This window comes from Hyla sarda, chromosome 4, assembly GCF_029499605.1.
Source record: "Hyla sarda isolate aHylSar1 chromosome 4, aHylSar1.hap1, whole genome shotgun sequence".
Taxonomy (NCBI): Eukaryota; Metazoa; Chordata; class Amphibia; order Anura; family Hylidae; genus Hyla; species Hyla sarda.
The window spans coordinates 145,277,384-145,291,871 of NC_079192.1; the positions used below are offsets into that span (position 1 = coordinate 145,277,384).

A 14,488-nucleotide genomic window follows, 5' to 3' on the forward strand; every position below is an offset into this window, starting at 1 on the left:
GGTCATGAAGGGGTTAAAGTCCCTACAGTTTAAAGAAAGTAACACCTACAGCGATCTCAAACTCCTGCTTTCAAACTCCTGTTTTACAACGCTCTTTCAGCTGCCTCTCATCCAAATCAACACTCAGACAGAGCACGCTCAGAACTGAGTCCCAAACTAAAATCTACACCCCCCACCCCCCCCAGAGGAGGAGTAGAGAAAAAAAAAAAGTGAAAAGGCTGTTTAAAATTCTATCAGTGATCCCTCTATGTGCAAATGTAAGTACTCACACAAGTCACTCCAACTCCACAGATTCACTCCGCACAGCAGATATCTCCTGCTTTACAACTCTCTTTCAGCTGCCTCTCATCCAAAGCAACACTCAGACAGAGCAATAAAAAACATACATTTATTTATCAAGAAACTGTGACCCTATAAGAGCCCTGCATCAGGACTGGAATCCTGCGGAACCCAATAAAAAAACTTGTCAAAGGTAATAAGGTTGTTGCATCCGTCACAGAACATACAGCGAGTCCAGCTAACCTCTGAAATGCCACAGGGAAATAATGAAAGAATACAAGGAGGTAATAAAATGGCAAGGGGGTACTACTTCTAAAAGCTGTGCCAAAATGTTGTGGGAGCGAGCGGGATTGGACACAGATGATGCAGGAGTGGACACTGTGTGGGAGCGGGTGGTAATGGTCAGAAATCCAGTGGGATCTGGAATATGAAAACAGTCCTGCGCAGAGCTCTTGATTCTATAGCCCAGAAGTCCAGGAATAAAATCAAACAGTCATACCTTTTTCATGAATGATGAACACTTTGTAGATTGGTCAATATTGTCCTTAATTATGATGTGCTTTTAGTGTAAGTCCACTCACTCAATGCAGATGCGCAGTAAAACATACTTGAGATGTACAAACTGTGTCACCCAAGTGTCCTGTCATAAGAACAACAATGACAATAAATAAATATATCATATTAAAATATCCACATGAAAACAAACCTGGCCATTTGCTTGTATGCTTCTTCTGCCACTGCAAAAATATGAGGATCCATATCCCCCATATTCTGCCCACTGTATGCATTGATGATATCGGCTCCATAGATGGGCAATTGCTCATAAGGATTTATCGCTACGAGAACTATGCCTGAAGAAAAAATATAAAAGTAGTGAGTAAAAAACTCAAAATCCACACAAGTGTTAAAGGGAAACGGACAAAGGGGTCATAGTGCTGGTGGACCCTCTTTTAAACATTTCTTACCGGAATCTGTGCAGCTGTTCCCAGAGATATTTATCTGATTGCTATTATGCTATTTTCTTCTTGTGTGCAATAGAGGTGGCTGCTGCTGTATGTGCAATGATTCCTCCCTCCACCTTCTCCTGATAAATCCACTTGCTGAGGAAGAGGGGGCGGAGTTATCGGCCAAGAGGAAGCAGGGGAAAGAATTGCACATACAGCAGCAGCCCGCCTCCATTGCACATAAAAAGAAATGACCATACTAGCAACCCAACTAATATCTCCTGAATGGCTGCATTGATTTTCACCCAGTAAGAAGTATTCCAAACAGGGCAGGCTTTTCCAACCAGTGTGCCTCCAGCTGTTGCAAAATGACAACTCCTTCCTAGCTGCGAGTTGTAGTTTTGCAACAGCTGGAGGCACACTGATTGGGAAACTCTGAAAAGGGGTCAGCTAAACTATCTATCTCTATATTGAGATGAGTGCAGGTGACTCTTTTGTCACTTTTTCTTAAATAAATTCTGAGCTTTATGTAATAACACTAAAATCACAACAATAACAAATCACAAAAAAATACATGAACATAATAAAACTTGGAATTCTACTAAAAGTATATAGATATGGATAGAGGCTCAGAAGCAGCATGTATAGGACAGCTACGTATATTAAATTTAATAATAATATCAGTAAATAATCATAATAAAAAATATTATATTATATATTATTAATATAATAATGATAATCTATGAAATAATAATATCAGTATCAAATAAAAATAGTATATCTAATCTAATGATTATTATTTTCTGATATTTTGAAAAACCTGTGACCAAGAACTTCAATGTATCCCATGACATGGATGCTCTGCCCATAAAGTGGGATCCAAGCTTGTAAGTATGTAGCTAGACCTATTCACCTCAATTACCATTACAGTCCTGGATAGATACCAGACGTCACACATATTGGGGGAGATATTCAAAAACTACTGTAATTTCTATTCCAGATATTAATTACACTTTTTTTTCTCCTCACATTTTCAAAGGGCTTTGAAAATATGTGAAAGTTCATTTTCGTACCAGTTTTTTTTTTTTTGCCACCATATTGGATTTTTTTGAGTTTGGCGCCGAATTTTACATCCCCAAAAATTCTGGGGGAAGCATCTCATGTAATATTCCATGATTACTAGTGCTCAGACAAGCGATAACTGTATAAATAAAATTTCTAGGGCTTAAATGTGAGTTTAGGTGCAGTGACCATGAGAATTAAAAAAATAAAATAAAAAGAGAAAATTATTATTTTTAATTTTCCAATAATAATAATTCATTTTTCAATATCTGATTTAATAACACCTTTTCCCCAAAATATTAAGTAGAAAAAAAACAAAAAAAAAAAAACAACTACAACCATTTCTGTGATTGAAAATATCATGTAAAATATGAAATTTACATAGCCACGCCCACTTTTGCAAAACTGGTGTAAACCTCGGATAATTCTTATGTAAAACACTTTGAATATCTGATGTGAACTTTTTCACACCAACATTTTGGCACGAAACAACATTTTTCATGTGAAGAGTTTTGAATATGACCTCCATTATGTCCTGTAGACGCGTCTAACATAGATTCTTCACTAAGGAGTAAATGAGGTAACAGCACATACAACAAACACTTTATCACAGTAGGTACTATGGGGGAGATTTATGAAAATCGGAGGAAAAGTTACCCATAGCAACCAATCAGATCGCTTCTTTCATTTTGCAGAGGCCTTGTTAAAAATGAAAGCAGTGATCTGATTGGCTGCTATGGGCAACTCAGCAACTTTTCCTGTGGACAGGTTTTCATAAATCTCCCCCTATGTGTGCACTCACCACAATATGTATATATTAGTTTGGAGTCTATAAAGCGGACTTTGAGGTTGTGCAGGACGGCTGGTTCATGCAGATAACTCAAGGCAGTGAGGTCATTTTCTCCTACAAGGATATCAGGATTTCTCAATGGAGGGAGTTCCTTTGTTTTGGCGTCTAGACGATATTCTAAGTCCTTGGAGATAATATTAGAAATATTTAATAAAACACACAGCAATTTTTCATCAATATGACCTTTACTTCCTATATTATAGCTGGATACTTCTTTCATCGAGAGCTTTTACAGGGTTTTTTGTATTACACAAACAAGTTACATAAGATAAAAAATAACTTTAGTATTACTTCTGTACTTTAACAGTATATTGTAATCATTTCCCAGAGACCTTAAAGTGTGTAAAATCAATCTTTCTTAAAGGGGTAGTCCAGTGGTGAAAAACTTATCCCCTATCCTAAGGATAGGGGATGAGTTTCAGATCGCGGGGGGGTCCGACCGCTGGGGCCCCCCGCGATCTCTCTGTACAGGGCCCCGGCTCGCTGGGCAGATGGCGCGTGTCGACCACCGCATGAAGCGGCAGCAGACACGCCCCCTCAATACATCTCTATGGCAGAGCCAGAGATTGCCGAAGGCAGCGCTCCGGCTCTGCCATAAAGTTGTATTGAGGGGGCGTGTCAGCCGCCGCTTCGTGTGGTGGTCAATACTCCCCCTTCCCGCAGGCTGCCGGGGCCCCATACAGGAGATCGCGGGGGGGCCCAGAGGTCGGACCCCATGCGATCTGAAACTTATTCCCTATCCTTAGGATAGGGGATAAGTTTTTCACCACTGGATATCTCCTTTAAAGGTCTCCATAGACCAGGGGACTCCAAATTGTGGACCTCCAGATGACTGGAAGTTGTAATTTTGCCCCTAGCCAAAATTTGTAGTTTGGAATAGGGGGAAATCATACCTTTAGGCTAAGCTTCCACTTGGTTTTCTTTCTCGCAGTTTTTGGAAAACTGACACTGCAGTTTTTGAGCCAAAGCCAGAAGTGTACTCAGACATATAAAGGAAGAACTTACACTACTCCTCCCTTATGGATCCACTTCTGACTTTGGCTCAAAAACTGCAGTGTCAGTTTTCCAAAAACTGCCAGAAAAATTAAAAAATAAAAAGAAACTTAGCCTTACTGAACTAGATCAACAACTGATCAGAGATAAAGTATATTCACATGGCTATAAAATGTAAATTAAATGCATATAAACACGTGAAAGAAAAAAAATCTCCAAAACAAATTGCAAGTCAGCATGGTTTTTACAGGCGGTTTTCAAAAGTATGGGTGCTTCTGGAAGCATTTTTTTTTTTTTTTTTTTTAAAGCCCCCATTGACTTCAATGTGAGCTTTTAAATGCAACTGTTCTGAAAATGCAACACCCCTTTTCTTTTTTAGAACAGTTTTTTATACTGTTATGAGCCTTCCCGAAAGAAGTCAATTGGACCTGGAAACTTTTTTTTTTAAAGTTTTTAAAGCTTTTTTTTGCCTGTGTGAGCATACCCTTAATCCAAATTTTTTTAAGTAAAGCCCACTCTTTATTTTTGACATCTCAAGTCCTGCGCCTTCCACCTCCATTTATTTAGAGTCTTTTTCCTAACGCTTAAATATCAAGAATGCACTAGAAAGAGTGACAAAGGGCACAGTAAATGGGCAGTTAATCAAATAAAAGGGGTGCATGTAGTTGGATTTGTGTGTGGGGGGGATAAAAGTGTGCACTTGAAGCTTAATGGCATCCTACAAAAACATGGATTTACTCTGATCATTTGTATATTTATTCTATTTCTATACCTCAATAATCCATTACACATTAAAATGAGGGAAGGTAGCGCCATTCTTTTTCTAAACGGCTTCCAAAAACCGCCGATCCCAGCATTCATTCGGAGGGGGGTCAGTGAGGTACCATTTTTTTGTTAATCAGAATACATCTTCAATGTTTGTTATTGACATGAAAGCTGTTTTTATGATCTGTGATAAAGACGGCTGTGGCCAGAACAACTTCAGTCAAGACTATTTATTGACATAGTTACCGTATTTCAATGACAGTGAGTGACTTACAATCCTATGTACAGTGTGTAGTACATTTAGAAACTAAACAAATGCTTTAATCAATAGGAGAATGGACTTCTGTACATACAGATGAGGGAAAATAAGTAGTTCTGAATCCTATAGAAGGCCATAAAAAGTAGGTCAGTTGAGAGCAAGGGCATCGTTCTGGGGGGCAGATAGGGCATATGCCCAAGGTGTTGCCATGGGTCAGGGATGCCATTAAGCCACTATGCATCTGGATACAGAGACTAGGGCAGCCCTGGGTAGAGAATGGCCTAGAAGCACCAGGCTAATTTGTTATGGCTTACATACATGAAGTATTCAGCCCACAGGCAGTATGTTTGTCAGCTTTAGTAAGATTTGTCTCTAAATATATGCCCCTGTGTAAAATATTAATAGAAATAATAATAATACAACAACTTGAACTTTTATAGATTTACCTGTCATAGGTTAGGATTATAAAAGTCATGTGAAATACTTGTGTGATAGGTTATGTGGAAAGATAAGTGAAAGAAAACCTGTCACCAATTTTTTGGAAAGCAAACTAACACTCCCCTTTTAAAATAAGCCATTTTACTATGCTCGATAAAAATATATTAGGAGACAGTGTGCGTTATATGTAAATCACTCACCAAGAGTCATCTGGGTGGTGCTGGTGTGGTGAAGAGTCATGGTGTCCAGATGTCAAACACCTAACAGAGTGTCAAAATCTAGTCATAAGCTCCCTTTATAAGGGTTATTCCATAATGAATATTATCATTATTTAAGTAAAGCAAACTCTAAACAAAATATGTATTTAAACTCAATAAAAAAAATCTATTTAATGGTAAGATCTACATACACAATGTGGCACCGCCTGGTGTTCAGGGTGTATAGCAATATGCATATCCACCTAAGAATTAAGTGCTGGAGGACAAACAAGCGCACAGTCAGTTCTCCTATAGTGATCCTCTGTTCACTGCAGAGAAGCTAAAAGTAATAGCTTGTCTGGGAGGGATGGCATGGCAGTATATCTTAAAATATAAATAAATAATGTCCAAAATTCGTACAATTGTAAAGCTGGATTGGTTAGTAAAAAAAATATATAAATAAATAAAATAAAGAGACTATACTCTGTGCTGCCAGAGGGGGTGGAGACTGGTTCTGTCCAGAGCTTCCCTTCCTATTCAGTAGTAAGAATAGCAAGAAGAAACATATGATCACACAATTTGAAACAGCTATTCACAGCCCTTCTGGACTTTTTACTCAAGTAAACATAGTACATAGAATAAAGCCTTAAAAGATTATATGATAGCAAACCAATGTCATTGTTTCACATTGTTCTTGCTAGGTCTAGGAAAGTCTACCTTTTGCACCATATACAAGCATTAAAGGGTTATCTGGGGAAAACAACATTTGCTCCATCATGGCTGTGGATGGTGTAAAAATAGTTAACATGTTATATTAGCCTCCTCCGTTCCCTGCAGCTGCTGTTCCAACACTCCCCTAATTCTTTGCTGGTCTTCACTTTTTCCAGGTACCTGTAACCGCCAGTGTCTCTCCTTAGTCAGTGATTGGCTGCGTGGGCCTGTTCCTGTGGAGGACTAGGAGCATCAATAACAGAGGTGGTAAAGTGAAGCTTGTTCATTATTTTTACCCCCCAGCCATGGAGACAATTTCTGTTTTCCCTGGACAACCCTTTTAAACTTCGATTTCAATGCATCACTACTGGATAATAATGCGTTAAAAACAGGGCTTAGAAAATGTAGGAAGGAAAAGAGCTGCCAACTTCTTGCTACTGTCGGAAACACACCTGTACCCTCCTCCTAAAAGAAGTGATTTTTTTTATTTTTTTAAACTTACCAGATACATTACTCTCAGAACTTTCTATGTGTTTATCTGTTACTGTTTCTGACACCTTAAAGAGGTACTCCGCTGCTCATCGTTTGGAACAAACTGTTCCGAACACTGGAGCCGGCGCTGGCAGCTCGTGACGTCCCGCCTCGCCCCCTCAATGCTAGTCTATGGGAGGGGGCATGGCAGCCATCACGCCCCCTCCCATAGACTTGCATTGATGGGGCGTGGCTATGACATCACAAGCTGCCAGCTCCAGCATTTGGAACAGTTTGTTCCAAACGCTGAGCAGCGGAGTACCCCTTTAAAACTCTGTAAGGCTGTGTTTACACCTGCATTGGGGCTCTGTTCAGGGCCTCCCTCGGACACTCTGCCAAAAAACAGAACTAGATGTCACCTACAGACCCCGAGACATCCAATTGACTTAGGCGGAGTATGTTAGTATTACAACTGGTGTCCCTTTATTTTGCAGGATTTGACCAGAAAAAACAGCCTGCAATATATATTTTTCTGTTCATTCTGACCCTACAAAACAGAACGCAATCTGCCATAGAGCACCCTTGAACGGAGCTCTGTCGCAAGTGTGAACCTAGCCTATCTTACTTTGTGTGCATTGAATATTTTACCTTGTGTCTAAAAGTCTTTACATATTTTATAAGTGCTCACCCTTATCCGTTATTACAATACCAATGCAGAATACCGTAAATGTGCAGAACAAGAATATGTGCCCACAGGACTAAAATACTCCAACTTTGCTAAAGATTTTGACTTCCCAATGAAGTTGGAAAAATCTGCAACACATCTGTAGCATTTCAGTCCTGTAACATTATGAGTGGAAAACTATACACAAACATATTCGTGGAGGCGCAGCACCTCTCCAACATGACAGCTATTGAACAGAAGTCATAGCCTGTAAAGCATCATCACACAAGCCGGAATCCCAGTCAACTGTATTTTAACGTACCGAGCCTTCCTCGAGCCGTATGTGAAGAAGGGTGTCCCCTGGCTTATAATCTTTCTGAATCTCGGCAGATTTCCATACTTCTTCTGGGTCTGGGATCCATACCCGCGCATGCTGAAATAACAGGAAGGGATGATTTAGGATCAAGCTAAATTACTTGTAAACATCAGTTTAGATTAATAATTGGATTATGTCAACCTGCTACTTTTAAAACCATTTAATTATTAAAAATGATTAAGAAAAACACTTATTAATGCAAGTTGTGTAATACTGACACAAAGAAAATCCATAAAAGAAACTTGACAGAGCAATTGTCTGACTGACGCTAAAGAACATAGCAGCGCTCGCTGTTCATTCTAAACTTGCTGATAACACAAATCCTTGCACCACCGGAGACAACATCTATAAAGACGCTTCATACCTCATCTGCAGAGCCGCATAATGAATAAGGGAGACCTAAAAGTCAGTCCAGACTACACACTAGACTGCTGTGTAACTAAATCATCTTCTCACTTCTGCAGCATCTCCAGGATAAAAACTAAGATCAATCACTACCAGAACTATTTTACAAAACAATTTAAAAAAAAAAAATGTATCTTTTTTTTAGTTTAATAATAGAACTTCTGAATGTGGCCCCTGAGATCTGTCAAAGGGGACCACAAGTGAGGATTCAGTGTATGTTTTGCGTACCAAGTTTGTGTGCACGGCGCCGACAACATTCAGCAAAACACTTCCAGAGACCTATACAGTTGTTGCAGTATTGTATTAGAATGCACAGACATTTGCAGATTTGGCTTAAAGGGAATCTGGAAAAATCACAGAAAATTAATATATCTCTATTAAATTCAATGGAGGGCAATTTAAGACTTAACTTTTAATAAATCATATAAAACCTTAAAATCAAAATTAAATTGTGTAACTATACAAATCCCCAACACAAAAAACAAACAATATAAAAATAAAATAGGTGAAATCTGCATATGTCACAAAGAGACAGGACCGAATAGATAAGTAAATGTCAGATGTAACCGGGACGGTGATATGTAGATAATAGGGGGGGGGGGTCGCAATCAGTTGTAAGGCTGGGTTCACACTACGTTTTGTCCCATACGGGAGCGCATACGGCAGGGGGGAGCTAAAAGCTCGCGCTCCCGTATGTGACCGTATGCGCTCCCGTATGTCATTCATTTCAATGAGCCGACCGGAGTGAAACGTTCGGTCCGGTCGGCTAATTTTTGCGCCGTATGCGCTTTTACAACCGGACCTAAAACCGTGGTCAACCACGGTTTTAGGTCCGGTTGTAAAAGCGCATACGGCGCAAAAATGAGCCGACCGGACCGAACGTTTCACTCCGGTCGGCTCATTGAAATGAATGACATACGGGAGTGCATACGGTCACATACGGGAGCGCGAGCTTTTAGCTCCCCCCTGCCGTATGCGCTCCCGTATGGGACAAAACGTAGTGTGAACCCAGCCTAACATAGGATGAATGGCCCTTGATGATCAGATGTTGATAGTGATCACAGATAGAACCAGGGAAGGTGCACTCTATCATTAAGTATCCCACCCCAGCCTTCCCTACCTTTTGAGGGACCCACCTCCTTGACAGGGTGGCCTCAACCATGGTGCCGTTCCCTGACAGTTTGAGTTAGGGATACAATAATAAACCAGATAGAGAGAGAAAACAAAACAAGATAATTCAGTCCTTGCCCCTTGCGACACTACGCAGATATAATAAAAACACAAGTCAACAAATAATGACTCTCAGATTTGTCTCTATGATATCAGTAAAAATCGATAACACAGTAAGTCATAATGATACACAGTTCCTGTTCCAATGCGTTTCCCCCATCTAGTTTCAAGCGGGTTCTTGAGGGAAATAAATTTAACAACAAAGTATAGTATGATGCAGTATTGCCAAATACAGTATGGCCCACAATGTATATAATTTGATAAGCATAGATATAACCCAATGTTATTTAACAGGGTGTCCATGCAATAAGACTATTGTCACTGTTGGTAGGTATCATAGTAAAATATGGCCTGATATAACACACCACCACCAATATAGATCTCAATCCACTATTATGAGTCATAGGTAGTTAGTTGCAAACATGACAGCGGTGGCCATATTGCTTCTAAATAAAAAAACGCAGCAAGTGTACAATTCACTAGCCAAATGGATAAATTAGTGGCTAGCTTAAAACGTAGTAAGTCTATGAGGGGTAAGACAGGGAATGCAGCCATAAGAAACGCAGCCCAATATATGAACATTAACAATAGGTGCCACTCATGTACGACAAGATAAAGCACATTCTGGAGATAGAAAGAAAAAGCTAGGTGTGTAATGACACACACACTAGCGATACTTAGAATTCACGCACTGCAGGTATAGGATTACAGGTCCATAATATCCAGCTCCAACTCACCTCGATGGTAGGTGAGGGGAGGACTGACCGTGTACCTGATGTGTATCACTGCCCTATAAATCTCAAGGACTCACCTACGTAACGGACTTGCATCCAACCAGGAGTGGGTAGCACAGGTGTAAATAGTCATGTACCCCCATGTTAATTTGGCCGCCTTCTCCCCGCCTGGGGAGCTTGCGTTTCGTCCTGCATCTCAGTAACCAGGAGCGACGCCGTGAAGCAATAGCGCTTCTCCATGCGTGACACTCCCGGGGACCGACATCAGATGGAATATGCGCAACCATAGATCTAAAAGTCCGGAAGTTGCTTCAGGTGGATTATGCATTCCACCGTGCGTCTCACTAAACGGAAGTGACATCAATAGGGCATGCGCATTGAGTCCTCCCCTGAGATGTGTTAAAGGGAATCTGACATCACTTTAATGCGTCATGAGGGCAGTCCCTGACTGCTTCCTCCATCTCCACCAGCCTTGACTGATAGATCTCTCCCTATACCCAAGCAGGATAAAGATCTATCAGTCAAGGCTGGTGGGGCAGAGAAGCCACCAGGGACTACCCAGTTGACTTTCGGTTCAGGCAGCATGAAAGTGAAGACGGGTTTCCAAATGCATAAGGCCCTGGTTTTGACATCTGAAGAACTTTATTTAGTTTAAAAGGGTGCATATGCATAAAAAAAAAAACAGACTAAAAATGACAAACAGTAAAAAGGTAATAAGAGATTTAAGAAAAGATTATACATATTGACATACAGACAGTGTTAACTAAAGTTCCTTTGAATTGGTATTAAAAGCTATTCCAATAAGGACCACAACCATAGCCATTGTGCTCCATACCCTTCTGGGTCTGTTCGGTTCTTTTTATTGTGCCAAATTGCCCCAAAACGGGTCAGAGCACAACTGGGTCCCGATGGATCCCAGTGACTTGAATGGGGACACTATTTTTTTCTCTGCTAAACTCCCATTGTTACGACAGAATCGTTGATGAAGCTCAATATAGCAGAGCTCGACGGCATTGTGAAAGAGGCCTAATATCACGAGAAGGTTATGAAAAGTAATATACTGGAGCCAGTAATACAGCTACATGACTACACAAAACAGCCACAAAACTTGCTGGATATGCCTCTTAACACATCAGAAATTTCTACGAACTGTTCAAATATCAGAACAGAGTATTACAGCATTTTCTATTCTATTGCAAAAGTAACATTAAAATACTGTTTAAAGAAAATAAGAATCTATACTGCATGTTTGCGAAGTTCAGTTACAGTAAATTTATAGACAACAACACTGTATACTGTATATTCATCACAAGACAGAACAGTCATAACTTACAGATACTTCATTGCATTCACAGTCGGGGAGATAGTCATCTTATCACAGCTGTTATAGATGATTCTAATAAGATACTGTATACAGAATGTGTTAGAAAACCACATTTTAACTGCAGGCCCTCCTATGTAATGTGGGATAACAAGGATCCCAGACATCTAAGGTAAAGGTATTTGTTGGGGCCAGGTGTCATAATGCCTGGAGCTTAGTGAATAGCACACAGCATTGGTTAACAAGAAAAAAAAAATCAAAATGATAAAGGCTAAACGAAGAAAACACTCAATCTGAAAGCAATATGCAAAAGGCACAAAACCTGGGTTTATAGCATTCAAAAAAAAAAAGCCTTAGCCAATCATAGTTCATCTCACACCCTGAACTGCTCTGGGCTGTGTGTAGCAGAGTGAGGAAATTGTTAAAATAGATGCCAGATGGGTTTTGTCCTTGTTTATATGTGATAGGGAGTAAAAAACACACTTTTTGAGTAAATGCGGCACTTCAGATACCGATGAACCCTACCTGGAAATCATTAAAATGCAAACACTCTCTTGCCAGCCTCTACATGTTTTGCCATTACAACGGAGTGGCAATGGAGCCGGCTGTTTGCGTCTTGGGAACACCGTTGTAACGGCATAACATGTAGAGGCTGGCAAGATATTGTTTGCATTTTAATGATTTCCAGAGAGGGGTCATCGGTATCTGCAGTGCCGCATTTACTCAAAATGTGGGTTTTTTACTTCCTATCATGTATAAACAAGGACATTACCCATCTGGCATCTATTTTAACAATTTTCTGGGTTTTTGTTTTAACTTGAGCACTTAATAAAAGTTAATTATTAAGGGTGTTTTACACCGGGCTACAGCACTGGGGTTTAGTTAATGCGAATTAAAGAGAGACCCTTATACCCCCTTGGGGTGAGTTAGTGTATAGCAGAGTGAGGGAGGAAGTTCTCCCCTGTATGGCTTCAGATTATGTCACACCTGCTGGGAAACGCCCCTTCTCAGTCTGTGAATCTGACTGAGACTGAGCAGAAAATACAGAGCAATATCAAGATAGAAAAATAAAAAATAAAGCCAGGAGGGTGGTTAATCATGATGGGGGCAGTGAATTGTGAGGATTATAACATTTAACAAGAGCATGAGAGGTACTTTAAGTTAAAAATGTTAATACATTTAAAAACTTTCCCTAGAGTTGATATTATTATGTGCTGTAATTTCTCCTTTTGTAGCCAAGAAGCAGCCATTTTTAGAAACAACCCTAGATCAGTGTTTTCTAAGCAGTGTGTCTCCAGCTGTTGCAAACCTACAACCCCCATTTGGCTGTCTGGGCATGCTGAGAGTTGAAGTTTTGCAACAGCTGAAGACAAACTGTTTGAAAAGCACTGCCCTAGAGGCTCTGTGCAGGTACGAAAAAAAATCTCTTGCCCATTGACTTTGCTGAATTTCCACCCCAAAAACCTGTTGTCCCATTCCGTTGAAAACTCTGCTGCACAGTTCATGCTGTGGAAAGCTCCACCACAGAAATTCAGGATTGAAGACCCCCCAAAATAATAAACAAGTTGATTCTATTTGGCAAAATTCTGCTCGGACATCGCCATCTATTGATTTTGCCGAAGAATTTTGGTTGTGCCCACTGCAGACAGAATCAGCAGTGTGGAGGGGCCCTATCCATGCCAGAAGATCAAGTTCTCATAATTCCACTGCAGACTTTAACTCTGATGGCCACAGGGCTTTGCCTAAGGGGGGGGGGAGTAAAGGGGGAATTAAATTGCACAGGTCAGGTTTAAGGATGGAGGAATGAAGTGGCACAAGGGGGATCAGGGAGGGAGAATGTAATTGCACAGGTGGTAAAAAAGTGGCACTGGGGATAATGAAGGGGATAAAATGGAATAAGGGTGATGAAGTGGCACGAGGGGGGCAGAGGGGATGATTAGCAGCCACATTTGTCGTTCTGGCACTAGATACTGCTATCACTTTGTGCATCGTAGGTCACGCAACATGAAACCTGCAATTGGCTGTGCGGGAGGGGTGTATCACCAAACTATGCACAGCTAAAAAAGGTGCTATCAACATGAAAAGCTTGGAAAACTCTGGTATAAGTTATGGCACAGAAACCCACTAAAGATAATGAGAAGCACTTTTAATGCAGAATTCTTCTGGATTTCTTGTCCCAGCACCAATAGCTGTCCTGTGGCTTTGGACTGTCTCGGGCAGCTTGGCAGCACAAGGTGTTGGGCCCACCAAAGTTCTACAGTTAAATTAATTATATGTATATTATAATGTCAGATAACATATTTTCTTAAATGAATTCTGTTATATGTTTTATAAGTTATTAAACCTTTGAGAGTGCAACCCATGAGACCTTGCAGTGAACCCCATGTGACCCTGCCTGCCAATGAGAACCCCAAAAGTCTCCCCTAATAGTGAGATGCAGGGGAAGAGATTTTCAGTCTAGTCTAGTTCCAACAAGGCTCCTGAGAAACAGCGTATCTCAGGTGTGCTGTGTGTCGTGTGCTCTGAGGAGAGGCCTAGCTCAAATCTAACCTCTCAACTGGTTATCCCGCCAGAAGTCTCAGCAAGGCAACAGGGCTCCCAAGGGGTTACACTGCACTCTCACATCAAAAGCCAGCTGTTTGTGTATTACTATTTGCACCGGCTCAGTAAAGACAGTTATCCATAACCTGACGTCTTCGTGTGTTCATTAACTCCCCGTGTCTGGCCCAGGAGAAGCCTCTCTAACCTCAGACAGTGTATAGGATAACAGTGCCCTGGCGGCACAAAGT

At 40.6% G+C, this 14,488-nt stretch overlaps 1 protein-coding gene across 1 annotated transcript in view; it reads right to left on the reverse strand.

Annotated features, from left to right (window-relative positions):
* Positions 1–14,488, reverse strand: part of LOC130368538 (unconventional myosin-Va-like) — a 180,422-nt gene that overhangs the window by 114,353 nt on the left and 51,581 nt on the right. Inside the window, exons 2-4 of the mRNA XM_056572330.1 lie at positions 7,956–8,066; positions 3,088–3,259; positions 986–1,130 (exon numbers count right to left, since the gene is read on the reverse strand). Coding sequence (XP_056428305.1) covers positions 986–1,130; positions 3,088–3,259; positions 7,956–8,066 — 428 coding nt within the window. The remainder of the gene's footprint in view (positions 1–985; positions 1,131–3,087; positions 3,260–7,955; positions 8,067–14,488) is intronic.